The 19,494-nt window shown below is 54.1% G+C and overlaps 1 protein-coding gene across 1 annotated transcript; it reads right to left on the reverse strand.

The window, feature by feature from the left end:
• Positions 1-913: 913 nt before the first annotated feature.
• NLRC4 (NLR family CARD domain containing 4) lies at positions 914-18,283 on the reverse strand. Its single transcript, XM_055123026.1, is given in 9 exon segments — positions 914-1,206; positions 4,818-4,985; positions 6,739-6,831; positions 8,114-8,284; positions 9,872-9,964; positions 14,458-14,817; positions 14,820-16,184; positions 16,187-16,422; positions 18,054-18,283. Coding segments are annotated over 9 exon segments (3,009 nt in total).
• Between the last annotated feature and the right edge of the window lie 1,211 nt (positions 18,284-19,494).

Raw genomic sequence — 19,494 nt, forward strand, 5'->3', positions numbered from 1 at the left:
TGCAAAATGGTCGGGTAACGCAAACTGCCATTCACTGGCTATCTTTCCCTGTGCTTTACTTTATTTATTTATTTATTTGTATATAATAATAATTATTATTATTTTTTATTTCCAACAAATACTTATTGAGAGTCCAGTCCATGCTAATTGTACTGAGTAAATGAGTGTACAGCATATCCATTTTTGTGACCTTCGTTCTCAGGCTAAGGGGAACACGTGGATGAACAAGACTCATTTCACAAGCTGTTTATTCTAGTCGTCAGGAGAGACTCAGAACTCATTCTCAGGCCCTCAAAGTGCTCCCTCTTTTGTCCCGATGATGGAGTGAAAGAAGCAGATGGGACCATAGGCTGAGTTTGTATCAGGGAAGGAGGAAGAAGTGTAGAAGGGTGAGTTACAGCGCTGGTGAGGACTGTTTTCAGCTGTACATTGTCAGGCATGTCCTTTCTTCCTTCCTTTTTCTGTCTTGGACCACACCCAGACACTCTAAGGGCTCCCTCTTGGCCTTCACTCAGGGATCACTCCTGGTGGTGTTCTGGGGACCATATGGTGCCAGCGATCAAACTGGGGATGGCCGCATGCAGTTCAAGTGCCTAATCCGTTTATTATCCAGCCCTCTTCTCTTTTTGCTTTAATTCTAAAAGCTTTTGGTTTTAGGGACTTATCAGTGGCACTTGAGGTTATTCCTGGCTCTGTGCTCAAGAGTGACCCCTAAAATATTCAGGAGCATATATGATGTCAGGAATTAGAACTTGGGTTGGCCCTATGGAAGGCAAACATCTTACCTCCTGTACTATCTCTCCGGCCCCTTCTTTCTCTAAGTCTCTGAGCAATGGTTTATAAATCACCAGCCCGAAAGTAATGGGGTCCTCCATCATTCCTGGGCTCCAAGCCCCAACCCCCATCACTTTTTCTAAGCAGTGACCAGTTTAAAATCGCCTTTAACAACACTGAGGTCATAATCATCAAACTCCCACCCAATAAGCCTGGCTTCCTGCAGAGAAGGTAAACTGTACAGCACCCGGCCGAGTTTCCTGACCAGTGGGGCATCGGGCAGAAAGCTCTCAGAGCTGAAGTCAAAGGACACCAACTGCTCAAGATTCTCCAGTACGCCCAGGAAGGCAAACCATCCGTCACTGCTCACGCAGTTTCCCGCCAGATCCAGCTGCTGCAAGTGTTTCAGTGGCGTCTTCTCCAGAAACGTACCTGGGTGGAAGAAACAGACATAAGTAGTTGGTAGGAGGCAGAATTGGTTTTTTTGGTTTGGGGTCATACCCAGAGCTACTCCTCGGCTGCTCCTCGGTTGGTGCTCAGGGGACTGTGTGGTGCTTGAATCAAACCAGGGTACCACGTGTGTGGGGCAGGCCCCTGAAGCCTGGTACAGTCTCCCAGGCTCCTTCGACTTTTGTTGATGAAGAGTAAGGCTGCTTCGTGTTTGTTTCCATCCTAATTTTTTTTTCTTTTTTACTATTTTTTTTAAATGATTAGTCTTGCCTTATCTATTCTCATTATGGTCTTGTTTTTTTTGGGCAGGTTTTGGGAGGTTTGTTTTTGGGTCACATCTGGCGATGCTCAGGGGCTAGTCCTGACTCTGCACTCAGTGATTACTCTCAGCAGTGCTTGGGGGACCATGTGGGTTACCGGGGATCGCACCCTATTCAGCCATTGGCATGGCAAGTGCCCTGCTCTGTCCTATCACTTCAGCCCATTATTCTCTCTTTTTTTTTGGGGGGGTCACACCCAGCCATGTACAGGGGTTACTCCTGGCTCTGCACTCAGGAATTACTCCTGGCAGTGCTTGGGGGACCGTGTGGGATGCTGGGGATTGAACCTCTTCAGCCATGTGCATGGCAAGTCTCCTGCCCTCTGTCCTATCGCTGAAGCCCTTACGCTCTTGAATTCATTTGCTCGTTGACTTGCTGGCGGGGGGGGGGGGGCATGCCCATGCTGGGTGTGAGGCGGTGCCGGGGATCAAACCCAGGACTCCCACGCGTAAGGCTTGTGCTCCACTGGCTGAGTTGCCTCTCACAGACCTGTTCCTCTTTTATTCTCTCAAATTTTAATTTAGGGTGGGCTACTGGGCTCATGGGTGCTCCCAGCTCTGTGCTCGGAGGTCACAGTGGTAACTGGGGCCAGGTAATGGCAGGGGACAGGCCAAAGCATGGAGCTTATTTTAACTTTGAGCTTATTCTCTCTGGGGCCCTGCAAGTCTTTTTAAAAAATAACTAAAGCTTTACATTTATTTTTTGTTTGTTTTATTTTTTTGGGGGGCCACACCCTGCAGCCCTTGGGGGTGGGTAAATCCTGGAGGGCTCAGGGGACCATATGGTATGCCACTGGGGGTCGGGGACCAACTTGGGTTGGCTGCGTGCAAGAAAAACGCCCTACCTATGGTACTAGTCTCTCCAGCCCTAAAGCTTTAAATCTTACTGTGTTTTAGTTTTTCTTCAGATTGATCTGTAGTCTTATATTTATTATCTTGGAGTTGTTTGTGTTCTTTTTCTAGCTCCTGATATCAGAGCCTCATTCATTTAAAAGAAAGAAACAAACTTTTGTTCTGGGGCCACACAAGTGGTGCTGAGTGCTTACTCCTGGCTCTGACCTGGGCATCACTCCTGGACGTGCTCTGGGGACCATGTTTGGTACTGGGGTTGGACCCAGGCCGGCTGCCTGCACAATAAGCACCTTCCCCATACTGTTACTCAGAGCCCTTCTTCCATTCTGATACCATTTAAGACTGATTTTTCTTTCAAGTCCTCCTTTTGCTGAAAGTCACATCTTTTGATATGTAGTATTTTCTTTCTAGTTGTAATTATGTAATTTCTTCTGTGGCCCAAGTGGAAAGGTGGAAAATTAAGAACAATCCAGGGGGGCTGGAGCGATAGCACAGCAGGTAGGGCGTTTGCCTTGCACGCGGCCGACCCGGGTTCAAATCCCAGCATCCCATATGGTCCCCTGAGCACCGCCAGGAGTAATTCCTGAGTACAGAGCCAGAAGTAACCCCTGTGCATCGCCAGGTGTGACCCAAAAACAAAAAAAAAAAAAAAAAAAAGAACAATCCAGGCTTAGAGCATGGGGGTTGAAGTAGACCCAACCACTGCGTCTAATTTCATACCTGGCCTGCCACATCTCTTTTCTCCCTGGACCCCAGTGAGTCTTTGCTTAATGAGAGGCTCCACGGCGCATCCGCTTCCTACATTTCACACACATCCGCCCCTCAGTGTCACTGCCTGAACTGCCTCGTGATACTCTGGGCCATGGAAGTTTCAGCAATTGTGATAAAAATGGGAATAGGAAACCCAAAGCCAGCTCTGATCTCGGATGGTGGCTGACAGCTAGGAAATGGCCAGGAGTGAGCCCGAGCCATAGTAGAGCCAGTAAAGTACTTGTGTTGCACGCGGCCAACCCAGGGTTCGAGGCTCTGCATCCCATAGAGTCCTCCAAGCACCTCCAGGAGTGAGCCCTGAGTGCAGAGCCAGGAGTACGCCTGGTACTGGGTACTGTACTCAAAAAACCAAACGCACAAAAGCCCAAAACTCCCAGGGTCAGAGAGATAGTACAGCGGGTAGAGCAGCTGCCTTGCACATGGCCGACCAGTGTTTGATCCCCGACATCCCATACGGGTCCCTGAGCACTTCCAGGAGGGATCCTGAGTGCCCTTGGGTGGCCACGCCCAGTTTCACCCCGAGCACAACGCCACAAAGTGCTTTGTGCTTCGTGGGGACCGAGAAGGACAAAAGGGTGAAAGGTCAGGTCTTTCCGCCAGGGGCCATCCAGTCCCCGGTGGGCCCCTGGATAGCCAAAGGGAGCCACGGGTAACACTGGCATCACTGGGGGTCATGGCACGGGGAAGCCAAACAGTCCAGGGGTCACAAAAAGGAAACGAGGTCAGAAGGGAACTTGGCCAGAGGACGTTGACAAATGCCGGACTGGACCACCCCCGAGGGCAGCGAGGGCAGCTGGGCCGGCCTCTTCCAGAGCGCCGGGACCTGTACTTCCCCCGGCAGGAGGCCACCCAGGTGACAGGTGACCTTCCCAGGCTGACCCCTGAAGAGGCCACAGCTCAGGGGGGCCCAACCCACGGCCTGCTCCCGCATGGACCTGCCCAGCCCCAGCTCTGAGTGCCGGCTCCAGCCCCTGTCCTGCAGTTCCAGCCGCCGCCACCACCAGGAGACAAGTGCCCGCCGTGCGGGGCTTGGCCGTCCACGTCAGACCCAGCTGTACCTGTGCGCCCTCAGGTCCCCTCTAGAGAGAGCCGCCTTCACCTGCACGTGTTTTCAACATCTGGCAGATGAGTTCAAGCCTCAGGAAGTTCCGAGGGGAAGGTCAGGGAGAGAAAGACTCAGGTCCGGTGCCTGGTCGAGAACGTAAACGGTTTTCCTGTCCGCCAGGAGAAATGCTGAAAGTCTGGCAGCGTTTTTGTTTTGTTTCTGGACCACACCCAAGCGTCAGGGCAGACTCCTGGCTCTGTGCTCAGGGCTGACTCCTGGCTCTGTGCTCAGGGCTGACTCCTGGCTCTGTGCCCAGGGCTGACTCCTGGCTCTGTGCCCAGGGCTGACTCCTGGTGGGGCTCAGGGGACCGTACGGGGCTTCTGAGGCTTGAACCCGGGTTGGCCACATGCGAGGATCCGCGTGCTGCCTGCTGACCTGTTTCTCCGGCCTCCCAACCTGGCAGGTTGTTAGATCGTTTTACTGCTCCACTTCCGCGCACTCTATAAATAACTTTGCATTAAGGGGGAGGAGGCAGAAACGAAGAGAGGAGTAGGAGAAGGGGCTCTAGCAGCTCGGGGTGTGTCCGGGCTGGCAGGGGCACCCACCTAGAGGCCCCGTCTCGGCGTCCGTCAGGCCCCAGTTCCTCAGCCCCAGCGTGGTGAGCTGCGGTGCTCGCTCCAGCTGCCCCAGCAGGCGTGGCAGGGCCCCCCGGAAGCCGCTCCCGCTTGGCAGCCTCAGCTCCGTCAGGCGCTCCAGAATGTTCAGTCTGTCAACTTAACCAGAGGCAGGTCAGGAAGGTGCCTTCTCTCGGGATCCATCAGAGGGGGCCAGGGAGAGAGGGCACAGGCCTGAGTGCATGTCTGTATGCAGGAGGCCCCGGTTTGTCCCAGGCACCGCCGGGTCCCCTGAGCGAGACTCCCCAGTGTCGCCAAACACCCTTGAGTACCGCTTTGTGGTCAAAAAACCAAACGGGGGGGGGGGGTGCGGGCTGGAGCGATAGCACAGTGGGGAGGGTGTTTGCCTTGCACGCGGCCGACCCAGGTTTGATTCCCAGCACCCTATGTGGTCTCCTAAGCACTGTCAGGAATAATTCCTGAGTGCAGAGCCAGGAGGAACCCCTGTGCATTGCTGGGTGTGAACCAAAAAGCAAAAAAGGAAAAAAAGAAAAATGAAACACCAAACAAAACACAGTGACAAAACACAGGGGTGATTTGTGGGTGACCTTTTTCTCTGTACCTACTCAGCGCTCTATGAAGCTCGTATTTGGGGCTTGCTACTTTCTATGGACTGCATTCTGGAGTGTAGAAACACGGGCATCTGGCTTCATCCTCATTAAAACGCTTTCTTTGTGTAGATTTTGGTGGTTTCGTTTGGTTTTTGGTTTTGGTGTTTGGGCTCCACTCAGTGGTGCTCAGGGCTTGCTCTTGGCTCTGTGCTCAGGGGTCATTCCTGGCAGGACTTGCTTGGGGACCACATGTGGTGCCATGAATGGGACTGGGGCTGGCTGTGTGCCGGGAAGAGCCTTAGACCCTGCACTATCTCTTCAGCCTCTATATTTTTATCGTTTGCTTTTTTGGGGCCACACACAGCAGTGCTCAGGGATTACTCTGCTGGGGCTCAGGAGATCACTGTGGTGCTGGGGACTGAGCCCAGGCCAGTGGTGTGTCAGGCAAGTACGGTCTCTCTGGCCCCAAGATTTAATTTTTGTTAATTTTGGGGGAATACACACACACACACACACACACATGAGATCTCAGTCCCTGGAGGTCTCCCTTCCAATCTCTTTCTAGAGATTTGATTTTATGTATCTTTTTGTTTGTTTTAGGGGCACACCTGGCGATGCACAGGGGTTCCTCCTGGCTCTGCACTCGGGAATCACTCCTGGCAGTGCTCAGGGACCAGGCGGGAGGGCAAGGATTGAACTGAGGTTGACCTCGTACAAGGCAAATGCCTACCTGCTGTTGCTCCAGCCCCCATTTCTGTCGAGTTTAAAGCAAATCTAGAAAGTCGTCATTGTGGGACTGGAGCGATAGCACAGCGGGTAGGGCATTTGCCTTGCATGTGGCCAACTTGGGTTCGATTCCCAGCATCCCATATGGTCCCCTGAGCACCACCAGGAGTCATTTCTGAGTGCATGAGCCAGGAGTAACCCCTGAGCATCGCCGAGTGTGACCCCCCAAAAGCAAAATAAATAAATAAATAGAGAGTCATTGTTGGTTTGAGTTTAACACAGTCACAGCATCTCTCTCACAGCTGTAACATCTTGTTCCTAACTCCTGGAGTAAATCTGTGTCAGGTGTCAGGTACTTCATGGCCCTGGCCCTGGCGAGGCAAAGCACACTCGGGCCCAGCACGGCGGGGCTGTGTGGCTCAATGGTCAAGGGCGCATGGTTTCAGGTGGTGTGGGAAGGACTAGTGGGCTTCCTGAAGGGGCTTCTGGTGGGGGGGGTGTAGAAGGAGCTTCTGGAGTTAGCCTGTTTTCCCCAAAAGGCAGTCATCTGAGGGGGGCTCAATTGTCATTCTTACTCAGGTCATGGAGCGCTTCATTTCCATCCTTTCCCAGGTGATTTTCAGATAAATCAAGAACGACCAGTCTGGCCAAATTGTGAAGATTCTGTGCTGGAAAAAAATCCAAAAGAAAAGATTTGCAGGAAGCAATATGAACATTCAGAAATATCCTTAGAAGAATTCTGAGTCCTTATTTTATTTATTAATTTATTGGATTTTTAGATCATACATGGCGATGCTCGGGGGTTATTCCTGGCAGCGCTTGTGGGGGGGGGGGCAAATGGGATTCTAGGGATCAAACCCGGGTCGGCTATGTGCAAGGCAAGTGTCCTACCCGCTGTACTATCGCTCTGGCCCCTGAGTTCTTCTTTTCTTTCCTTTTCTTTTTTTTTGGGGGGGTCACACCTGGCGATGCTCAGGGGTTACTTTTGGCTCTGTACTCAGGAATCACTCCTGGCAGTGCTCATGGGACCATATGGGATGCTGGGAATCAAACTTGGGTTGGCCGTGTGCAAGGCAAATGCCCTACCCACTGTGCTATCGCTCTAGCCCCGAGTTCTTTTTTTTTTTTCTTTTTGAGTCACACCTGGCGATGCACAGGGGTTACTCCTGGCTCTACACTCAGTGGGACCATATGGGATGCTGGGAATCGAACCCGGGTCAGCCATGTGCAAGGCAAACACCCTACCCGCTGTGCTATTGCTCCAGCCCCCAATTTTATTAACTGATTTATGCAAACCTGGAAACTCTTCTCATCCTGCTTCTCAACCATCTATTTGCTCATCTGATGACTTACTTGGCAGCTCTGTACTAAGCAGGCCGCATGCTAAGTTTCAAACACCCATTTCTTCTTTCTGTCCTTTTCCCCTCTCAAAATTAAAATGATAACCTGGGGCCAGAGCAGTAGTACAGCAGGTAGGGCGCTTGCCTTGCACGTGGCTAACCCAGGATCCATTCTCACCCTCCCCTCTGCTGTGGTCCCCAAACCCTGCCAGGGGTCATCCCTGAGGACAGGGCTGGGAGTAAGCCCTGAGCAGAGTGACCCAAAACCAAAACAAACCAAATAAATAACACAACAACTTAGTAGGTTGTTCTGAAACATTCCTATTATCCATGGAGAATAAAATTTGACTCCATGGGAAAAATTGGCAAAAAATAGGCATAATATGGGGCCAGAGATGTGCCTCATCGGAAGAGCCCAAGCCTGGAATATGTAAGGCCAGCCTGAGTCTCTCTCACATACACACACACACACACACACACACACACACACACACACACACACACACACACACACACACGTCCACACTCCCTGCCCGGCTCTCCTCCATAGCAAGTCTCATGAGAGCGCCAGCCTGAGCACTGCAGGGTGGGTCCCTCTGCAGCTTCTTACCGAGGGTCCTGGTGGCGCTGGCCGACAGGCAGCAGGAGACCAAGCGCATTTCCTCAAGGTCCCGCGGCTGGGCCGAGAGGGCCCTGGCGATGTGATCTATTCCCGCCCCAACCCCGGGCGAGCCGCTCAAACTCAGCACCAGCACCTTCTTCAGCCTCGTCAGGCCTTCGGCTGCCGGGAAGGAGGCGCATTAGTGATCTCGTGCTTTGGAGCGAACCGCAAAGCGACAGGCTGAAAAGGAGGTTGAGAACGATAACTCGGCTGGGCCGGAGCCATAGCACAGCGGGGAGGGCGTTTGCCTTGCACGCGGCCGACCTGGGTTCAATCCCCGCCATCCCATATGGTGCCCAAAGCACTGCCAGGAGTAACTCCTGAGTGCAGAGCCAGGAGTAACCCCTGAGCATCGCTGGGTGTGACCCCTCCCCCAAAAATAAACCCAACGATCACCTGGAAACCTGGGGTTATCAAGAGCCACACGGGGGGGCGGGGCAGGAGTGATAGCACAGCAGGTAAGCTGAGTGCCTCAGCCATGCTGACCCCAGGTCAGCCCAGCCCCACATACGCTCCGAGCACGGCCAGGAGGGATCCCTGAGCACAGAGCTGGGAGTCCATCCGGGTGAGTGAGGCCCCACCCCCCTGTAGAGAATGGCTGGTTTGCATCCCACTGTCACTGTACAGGCCTGCACCGTGCAGAGGTCACTCAGAGGGACGTGACGGCGCTAGGGCACGGTCTGGGCTCAGGCCCGCACGGCGTGTGAGAGAAGCAGAGGCGGACAGACAGGTACGCGGTGTTGGCGGGAGAGCTCGCTCGCTGGGCTGAGGGTGCTTGGACCCCAGCGCCCCGCCCTCCCGAGGGGCAGCTCAGAGGCGGGAGGAGCCCCGAGCACAGGCCGGTGTGGCCTCCCGCAGAGGTCAAAGGTGTGGTGGCTTGGTTTGGGTTTGGGGGCACAGCTGCCCGCGCTCAGGGCTGGCTCCTGGCTCTCTGCTCAGAGACCGCTCCTGCTGGGGACTGGCAGAGCGCGCGGGGTGCCAGGGATGGACCCCGGCCGGCCACGTGCCAGGCAAGCACCCTCCCCACTGTGCCATGGCTCCAGCCCAGGGTACCACGGTGCCCTTTGACATGGCGTCTCATAGAAGTGAGCCCTCTGGGCACTTCCCCCGGCTCCCCTGAGAGTTCCGAGTGGGAGGTGCTCCCCGAGCACCCTGCAGATCCCTGGCGTGCTCAGAGCCCGCGTGGGGGGCACCCAGGGGCATCACAGCTAATGCTGCAAGTTCAGCGGGAGGCAGAGTCCCTGGACTCAGCACTTCACTGCAGACGTTCTAGAACCTCCCTCATCTGGGAGGGAAAGCTCAGTGGCAGTGCTCCAGGCTGCTATTCCCATCCTGGGGCCACAGTGCTCAGAGGACCAAATGATGCCGCAGCTCAAACCCAAGGCTGAGCCTGCACGCCAGCGCCCCCCAGAACGTCTCCCAGCCACCTGCCAGGCCTGTGGCAGAGTGTTAACAACCCCTACCTCAGACTTTGAATCATGGACTAGGGCCTGGAGCGATAGGACAGAGGGAGGGCACTTGCCTTGCACGTGGCAGGCCCATGTTCAATCCCCAACGTCCCACAGAGTCCCCTGAGCACAGAGCCAGGAGTCAGCCCTGAGACCTGGGTGTGGCCCAAATACAAAGCAAAATAAAAAGCACATGAAGTCATTGTTCTTCTAATAGGCAGTATCACCGCTCGTTCTCCCACAGTTCCGGCAGTCCTACCCAGCTTCACGGCGTCCTCCTCGTTCAGCTGCACGCGCTCCAGGACGAGCGTGGTTAGGTTCTCCAGGTTCCCCACGCTGTCGGTCAGGCCGCCTGCCGGGAAAGCCAGGGATCAGACTGAGGCCAGCGCTCACTTTTCATTGCTAATCAAAAGATTTTGTCACTGGACATAATAGACACTAAATAAAATCAGCATAAAAGGTGTATTTAAAAAATTTCAGGAGCTGGAGCGATCGCACAGCGGGTAGGGTGTTTGCCTTGCATGCGGTCATCCTGGGTTTGATTCCCAGCATCCTATATGGTCCCCTGAGCACTGCCAGGAGTAATTCCTGAGTGCAGAGCCAGGAGTAACCCCTGAGCATCGTTAGGTGTGAACCAAAAAGCAAAAAAAAAAAAAATTAAACTTGGGGCTGGAGTGATAGCACAGCGGGTAGGGTGTTTGCCTTGCACACGGCTGACCCGGGTTCGATTCCCAGCATCCCATATGGTCCCCCGAGCACCGCCAGGGGATAAAGCCTGAGTGTAAAGCCAGGAATAACCCCTGTGCATTGCTGGGTGTGATCCAAAAAGCAAAAAAAACAAACAAACTTTTTTTTAAACCAATTTTATTGAGGTACTGGGATTTACAATACTGGGTGTTTTTTACGGGGCGGTTTGGCCATATCCAGTGATGCTCAGGGCTTGCTCCTGGCTCTGCACTCAGGAATCAGCCCTGGTAGGGCTGAGTGTAGACCATATGGGGTCCCAGGGATTGAATCCAGGTCATCTGTGTGCGAGCAAGAGCCCCCCTTGCTGGACTGTCGCTGCAGCCCCTACAGTACTGCTGATCACACATTTCATGGGGATTCCCGTAACCAGAGAAACCACTTCCCTTCACCAGTGTCCCTGGGTCCCTCCAGCCCAGTCCCCCTCCCCCTCCCCATGTTATCTCAGCTCAATAGACAAAACCTTCAATTCTGATGGCTTTGACCATTTGTTGTCCTGTTACTTGGTTTCTTTCTCTCCCCTCATATGGGGAAAAATATCACTTTTGTGTGTGTGAAAATAGTCGTGCCTCCTGTTCATAGACAAACAGAGCTAATCTCCTGGCATCCCACAAAATTATAAGTCGGTCAATTTTAGAAAATTTCCTTAAAAGTATATAAATTTAAATAATTTCTATTGTATGTAAGGGACCAATGCAGTAGTACAGCAGTTTGGAATATGTAAAATTTAGTAGGAGTGAAGACAATTGAGAAAATTTAAAGAGGAAAATCTGAATAGGTCTGTAAAAGAATACAGTGTACTTTATTCTAAGAAAGGGAATGTTGGCTTTATATTTTAAAATATAGATAGTGCTTAAGCATCTGCATTAACAAACAAAAGATTGTAATAATAATCTCCTGATGTAAAAGCAACCTAATCAGACATAGAACATTCAGCATAAATGACTTTAATTCATTATTGAAAATGTATAAAATCAGGGGCCGAGTTGATAGTACAGTGAGTAGTGTGTTTGCCTTGCACATGGCTGACCTGGGCTCAATCTCTGGCATCCCATACGGCCCCCTGAGCACTTCCAGTTGTGGCCCAAACACAAAAAAACTACAAAAAAGAAAATGTACAAAAGCAAAAGCTGTCTTTTTGGATCAGAGACGAACATCTTGACTACAGCGGCATTCCAAACACATGGAAACAGGCTGAACGCAATGGCAGAATTTGAATATAGTGATTCTGCTGCTGACTTTTCACTCCACAAACATCCTGCATTTCTTTTTTTTTTCTTTTGGGGTCACGTCCAGTGATGCTCAGGGGTTACTCCTGGCTCATGCACTCAGGAATTACTCCTGGCAGTGCTCAGGGGACCATATGGGATGCTGGGAATCGAACCTGGGTCAGCCACATGCAAGGCAAATGCCCTACCCACTATGCTATTGCTCCAGTCCCAACATCCTGCATTTCTTACGTGGACACGAGATGATCCAGCCCATGGAATGAAATATTGTTCAGACATTAAAGAGGGCTGAACAAAGGTTGTGTGGCAACGTGGAGGGCAAAAGTAGAAGCCAACCTTGGGTTGCAGTGACAGAGGGAGATTTTTTTTTTAGCTATAAGAAAGACTAAGCCAGGGGCTGGAGAGATAGCACAGCGGGTAGGGTGTTTGCCTTGCACGCAGCCCACCCAGGTTCTATCCCCAGCATCCCATATGGTCCCCTGAGCACCGCCAGGGGCAATTCCTGAGTGCAGAGCCAGGAGTAACCCCTGAGCATCGTTAGGTGTGACCCAAAAAGAAAAAAAAAAAGAAAGAAAGACTAAGCCAGATCTAGAGAGAGCACAGCAAAGAGAGCGCTTGCCTTATCAGTCGTGGCACCATACATAATCCCCTGTTCTCCACCAGGAGTGATCTTTGAGCACAGAGCCAGGAGTAGTCCCTGAGCATAGCCAAGTGTGAACCCCTGCCCCTGCAAAGGAAAGCAAGCAACTGAAAGAAAAACGGGGGACCGGAACGACAGTACAGCAGCTGAAGCGCTTGTCTGGTGTGCAATCAACCCAGGTTTGATCCCTGGCACCCCACATGGTCCCCCAAGTCTTGCCAGCACTGGTCCCAGAGCACAGAGCGAGGAGTCAGCCCTGAGCACAGTGGGGTGTGGCCCAGAAAGACTTGACCTGAGTCTAATCTCTGCTAGCCCAGAACAAAGGGCAAGAGAGAGGCCAGCGCGTCCCGCTGAGCAGGTGGCCTGCTGATGTCTGGCCGTGGTCCTGGGTCAGGACAGGGGAGCTGAGCTGTGGTCTGCAAAGTGAGCTCTGCACGGGACTCTCAGTGTCCCTGAGCGGGTGGACACTTGCCTACATCCCCCAGACCCAGGTTTGAATCCTTGGCACCATGTAGGGTTCCCTGAGCACCACCGGATGTGTTCCAACCCTCACCCCTCAAAACACCAAAAAGACGCACAACAGCAATGAGATCTCACCTCGTGCCACTGAGACTAGCACACACAAAAACAGACAACTGGGGCTGGAGCAGTAGCACAGCGGGGAGGGCATTTGCCACACGCGCAGCCAACTTGGGTTCGACCCCCGGCATCCCATATGGTCCCCTGAGCACCACCAGGAGTCATTCCTGAGTGCAGAGCCAGGAGTAACACCTGAGCATCACCGGGTATGACCCCCCCCCAAAAAAAAAGCCAAACAAATAAACAATCAGTGTTCACATAGCATCTCCACTGCTGGTGGGTATCTCGACTGGCTTGACCTTTTTGGAAAACAATACAGATTCTTCTCATTAAACAGATTTGAGACCCCACATGACCCAGCAATCCTACTACTTGGCATCTACCCCAAGGGCCCAAACACTACTCAGAAAACGTATTTGCGCTCCAATACTCATTGCAGTGCTACTCACAATTGCTGAAACCCGGGAACAGCCCCCGTGTCCAAGAACAAATGAGTGGATAAAGAAACCGTGACCCGTCTACACAACGGGCTACACGCTGGCTATCAAGAGAGACGGAATCGTGCAATCGGCTGCCACCTGGATGGATGTGGAGAGGGTTCTACCGGAGGAGCAGGCAGACCGAATTCTCTCGGATGCAGGACATACGCTGCACGGGACTAGCACAGAACCTGAGAACTAGCCCAGAGAACAGAGCTTAGCGCTTCCCGCAGGGGTGCTGGGGCGTGGCTGGGGGCCCGAGGGTGGAGGGAAGCAGATCTAGGCGAGGAATGAGCTTGAGATCACTGGATGCATGAAACCATATTCTGAATCACGCTGTCTAAAATTTTTGCTTATTTTTTAATTGAATCACAGTGAGATACATAGTTGTTTGTGATTGGGTTTTAGTCATATAATGTCCCAACACCTGTCCCTTCACCAGTGTACTTTTTTTTTTCTTTTTGAGTCACACCTGGCGATGCACAAGGGTTACTCCTGGCTCTGCACTCAGGAATTACTCCTGGCAGTGCTAAGGGATCATATAGGATGCTGGGAATCGAACCCGGGTCAGCCGCGTGCAAGGCAAACAACCTACCCAGTGTGCTATCGCTCCAGTCCCTACCAGTGTACTTTTCCTACCACCAATATCCTGTTACCCTCCCACCCCACCCCTGCCTGCCTCTATGACTCTCTCTCTTCCTTTCTCTCTCTCTCTCTCTCTCTCTCTCTCTCTCTCTCTCTCTCTCTCTCTCTCTCTCTGGGTCCTGTGTGGTACCAGGGATCAAATCAGGGTTGTCGTTTTGCCTTAACCCCTATCCTCTCTCTCCGGTTCAGGCTACACTCCTCCCTAGAGTCCGAGACTCTACACGTCTTTGCGATTTGGGCAGTGTAGGTGTCTACACACCCCCTGCATGGGCCCACATGGATGGCTTCATATGCACACACTCCCTTTTTCCCATGCAAGCTGCAAAGCTGGCCAGACTACGTACCTTCTGGACACCCTCCCCAAGACGCCCCAGACCCCGGCCCCCCTCCTCCCTTCCAAGCCCCAGCACCTGCTGGCAACCTGGAGAAACTTGCAGGCCAGGCCAGCTCTGCGGCTCGAATGTGGGCCGAATAGGCCCCTGGCCTTGGGCCGCGAGTGGTGCCCGCAGAGGGCTGAGCTTTACCGTACCCGGCAGCCGAGACATCCGGATGGCGTGAATTCGCAAGATTTCCAGGCTGGCCACAGCTGTGATGCTCTCCTCGTCCTCCCGGGTGAGAGGACAGGCGTCCACCGCGAGTGCTCCGACGTGCTTGCAGCTGCGCAGGATGGCGCCGAGGTGCCCGGCCAGGCCGGCACAGCGCTTCACCTTCAGGCTGAGGCCGGCTGCGGAGCTGAAGATCTTCGCCAGGTACTTCACGTCCTGCCTGTTCATCCTGCCCCAGTCCCGCAGGGCCACCTCCAGGTGCTTGAACTCCTGTTTGCAGCTGAAGAACAGAGACACGGCCGGCCGGGGATGCAGCTGCCGGCCGGCCGCGGGCTGTCTGTGCCCTGGGCCTGCGCCCCGAGAGGACCCCCGGAGAGGTCCAGCTTCACCAAGTCCAGCGCGCTGGCACAGTTGGGCAAGTGCTCAAAGAAATCCATCAGCTCGTCCGAGATGCGCTCGGAGTCGATCCACAGGCTCTTGCCGCGGAAGAAAGCTTCGAAGTCGCGGCTCAGCGCCTGCTGGTCGGGGCTCTCGCGGAACAGCTGGACGCCGAGCTCGGCCAACGCTTCCACGCTCCTGGCCCCGAGCGGGTGCTGCTCCGGGACGCCTCGGCCGCTGAGGGGCATTGACGGCGACGGCGGCGGCGGGGCGGGGGCCGGGCCCTGCGGGCCACCGCCGCGCTCCTGCACGGCCGCCAGGTGGCCCAGGACCTCGCGGGCGGCCCGCGCCGACGAGCCGCAGGTGTACAGGAGCAGGCTGCGGTACCTGGAGGTGATGTCGCCCAGGCCCCCCATCTGCCGCAGGAGGCCGCGCGCCCGGCCCACGTCCCCGGGCTCGCGGGACGTGAGCAGCTGGCTGAGCCGGCGGCCCGCCACGTACTCCTGGAAGGCCTGGTGGAAGAACCGGTACTGGGGCCGGAGCCTCTGCGCCGTGATCTTGCAGAGCAGCCCCGTGCTCAGCAGCACGGGCTCGTGGGCGCTGGCCACGTCGTCCAGGTCGAAATCGCGGCGGCGCGAGAAGACGCCGTCCAGGGCCAGGTCCCCGCAGCGCGCCAGGCTCCGCGCCACGTCCCCCGCGGCCACCCCGGGCCGCCGGTGCCGGTTCTTCTGGAGCAGCAGGTCGTAGAAGGTGCGGAAGAGCGCCGTGTGCGTGTTCCACTGGAACGCGCTCTGCCCCATCTGCAGCGCGCACGCGAGGACCACGAAGAGCGGCGTGCGCGTGAGGTTCCGCAGCGCCCGGGACGCGCGCAGCTGCTGCAGCAGCCCGGCCGCCTGCTCCTGGTCCAGCACCCCGCGGATGAGGGCGCGCGCGCTGTCCTCGGCCATGTCCCCCACCTCGGCCGTCAGGGCGCCGAACCGGCGGATGTGGCACAGGCAGTCGGTGGTGGTGCTGACCAGCACCATGTTCTTGAAGCGGTGGTTCTGCTTGATGAGCCCCTCGAGCTCCGGGCAGTCCTGGGCTCGGAACTCGTTGTAGCCGTCCAGGAGGAAGAGGACCCGGTGGCGGAGCCGCAGCAGCAGCGCCAGGAAGGGCCGCCGGGGCACGCGCTCGGGGCCGTCCAGCAGCTGCTCGCACAGCGTGTCGTAGAGCCCGCGCCGGGCCCTGCTCAGGCGCACGAAGAAGACGAACCGGAACCGGGCCAGAGCCGCGCAGGCGCCCGACGCCCAGAGCACGGCCACGCGCTGCAGCAGCGTGGACTTGCCCTTGCCGACTCGCCCTCGATGATGCAGGGGCTCTGCAGCGCGCGCAGCAGGTCGCCCAGGCTCAGCGACTCCACGCGGCGGTGGCGGAGGTCCTTCCGCCAGAGCACCGGCTCCGTGAAGGTGCTCTGCAGGTTGAAGATGATGTCGATGTCGTCCCCCAGCGGGTAGAAGTTCAGGAAAGACGGGGTCAGGTACAGGTCCTTTAAGTCCTGCGTCAGCTGGTCAGCTTCTGACAGCTGGCCGCCGCTGAGACCTGGGCAAGGAGAGCGAGGCTGAAGCGGGGGGAGGCGGGGTCCGCCCTGAGATCGGGAGGGGGAAGGGGAGGGATGCCCCGCACCTGCGTGGCCACTTTCATCTCCCGCCCCTGTTGGAAGCTGGCCCCGAGGACCGGACTTCCCCTGCCACCTTTTCCTCTGCCTTCCCGGCTGTTGTCTTCTGTTCCGTCAGTGTCCATCAGTTCATCCTGCAGCTCTTGGTTAGAAACGGGGGAGCAGGGCCAGAGCCAGGCGGAGAGAGAGAGCGAGAGCGAGAGCAAGCAAGAGAGTGAGAGAGAGCGAGCATAAGCCTTGCCTGAGACCCCGCTGCAGGGGTCCGTCACCACCAGGAGCGAGTCCTGAGCACAGAGCTGGGAGTAATCATCTCTGGGTGAGGCCAACCCTACCCCGCGGGGAAAATAAAACAAATGAGAGCCTGTGTTTGGGTAAGGAAAGTGGGATAAGAACGAAGGGCACTTGGGGAGAATGATGGTTAGTAACTTGAACCTTGAGGAAAGAAATAGTGACTGACTTAAAGGAACCAGAGCAGTGTTTCATGAAAAGCAGAACCACTCTCCGTTGATCAGTCAGGATCTCTTTAGCACGGTGTTAGGGTCCTGGAGTAATCAGGAAGTCCTTGGATGCATTCAGGTCGTGGAGTGATAGGGTCCTGTAAATGTTCGGGTCATGGAGGTGCCTGGGTCATGGAGGTATTTGGCTCACAGAGAACTTTGGGTCACAGAGCTGTGGTGCTTGGGTTGTGAAGGTGTCTCGGTCATGGAGGTGTCAGGATCATGGGGCGTCTGACTTATGAAGGTGACTGGGTCATGGAGGTGTTGGGTCATGCAGGTATTAGGGTCATGGAGGTGTTAGGGTCATGGAGGCACTAGGGTCATGGAGGCATTTGGGTCATGGAAGTGTTAGGGTCATGGAGGCATTAAGATCATGGAGGCATTAGGGTCACGGGGGCACTAGGGTCATGGAGGTGTTAGGGTCATGGAGGTATTAGGGTCACGGAGCATTAGGGTCACGGAGGCACTATGGTCATGGAGGTGTTAGGGTCATGGAGCATTAGGGTCACAGAGCACTAGGGTTATGGAAGTGTTAGGGTCATGGAGGTATTTGGGCCATAGAAGTGTTTGAGTCGTGAGGTATTTGGGTCGTGAGGTGTTTGAGACATTTGGTCACAGAGGTGATAGGGTCATGGAGGCTTTAGAATTATGATGGTGCTCGGATCATGGGACCTTAGGATCATAGAAGTGTTCGGTGACAGAAGCATCAGGATTATGGAGGTGTTGAGGGCCATGGAGTCAGTCAGCTGGGCCCTTGCCACAAGCAGCCCTCATGAGATCCCGAATTATTCTCAGGGGGATGGTAGGTGAGTTGTCCAGTTCGATTTTGAAGAAAGACTACACTAAACCACCTGCTTTCTGACTTTCTTGGCGTCACCGTCAAAGGCCCTCCTTGGGGATTTCTTTCTCCTTATAGCGTCAGAGCTTCCCCCCCACCTGCCCAGCCCTCCCTTCTGCCCAGTGACACGCCGAGGGAGGGGGCAGAGAGCCGTCACAGCCCAGGTCAGCGTCCTGCTGTTGGTTTCTTTCTGCGGGAGAATTGCAAGCCTACTGACACTTACTTTGTCCGTTCAAGTCCTGGAACAGAGGATAATTCCACTTTTCAAGGGATCTGAGGAAGAGGTCGCAGGCCTCCGAGCCTTTCATCAGGACCATGTGCACTATCCTCCTCGCCGCGTCCTGCTCCACCTTCTCGCAGCAAACGGTGTGGACTTCTTCTAAATTCAGCACGTTCCACCCCAACAGTTCATCCGCAACTTGCTTTACAACCGTCATTCCCATTCTTTGAATGAGGGCATGACTGTTGTCACTTATGAAGTTCACTGAGGGTGGGGAAGGGGGGAATATACATATTTGTTTACTTCTGTAAGATGTATGTGTCAATATTGTAGACAGAACCCAAAGGTCATGCATTTAAAAAATTATTTTGGAACCATTTTAAAATATGGAGATGCCAAATGTTTAAATTTCTGAGTTTAGGAATGCAACCCTCTAGAGAAACTCCCAAACCCTTCACTATGAAACAAACTCCAGAGAGCTTACCTTGTAACATTTTAGGAAGCCCTCATATAAGGTCTTTCTGTCTCCGTGATGAGATACAACAATTTATAGTAATCTTCTTCTAAGGAAATATTTGTTGGTCATTCTATTAACAGTGTACTGGTAACAAGCAACATAAAATATATTATTGTGAGCCTGCTATGGGGGCAAGATTGACGGGTGGCTGGGAAAATTGGAGACAATGGTGGAGGGAAGGGGACAGTGGTGGATTGGGGTTGGAAAATTGAATGCCTGTAACAAATCATCATGAACAACTTAGTACACGACAGTGTTTTAATAAAGTGTAGCACTATAGCACTGTTGCACTTTCACACTGTTTTCCTGTTGTTCATTGATTTGCTTGAGCGGGCACCAGTAACGTCTCCATGGTGAGACTTGTTGTTACTGTTTTTGGCATATCGAATACGCCACGGGGAGCTGCCAGGCTCTGCCGTGCGGGCGGGATACTCTCGGTAGCTTGCCGGGCTCTCCGAGAGGGGTGGAGGACTTGAACCTGGGTCTGCCGTGTGCAAGGCAAACGCACTACCTGCTGCTCTATCGCTCCAGCCCCCAAAATAAAGTATAATTAATAAAGCCTAGGGGGAAAAAACAATCTTGGTGAGCAAGATTGTTTTACTCTGACCATGAAATAAGGTGAACAATCTAGAAGGATCAGTGAGGTCACACTGATGAGGCTATGGTCCTGGGGTTGAACCAGTGCTTCCTCACTGAGCCCATTTCCAGGCCTTGGTGCTAATACTGGGCATACTGACTCAGTTTGTAAAGGCTAAGGGTTGGATCTGCAGCATTCACCAATCTCTAGGGCCGAAGCACCCCCACCACAGTCCACCGCAAGCTAACAAAACATGTCAACTTGCTAAAAAAATCATGCAAACGTTGGGCTTGGGCAATAGTACAGTGCATAGGGTGCTTGCCTGGCACACAGCTGACCC

The sequence above is a fragment of the Sorex araneus genome, chromosome X (genome assembly GCF_027595985.1).
Source record: "Sorex araneus isolate mSorAra2 chromosome X, mSorAra2.pri, whole genome shotgun sequence".
NCBI classification, from domain to species: domain Eukaryota; kingdom Metazoa; phylum Chordata; class Mammalia; order Eulipotyphla; family Soricidae; genus Sorex; species Sorex araneus.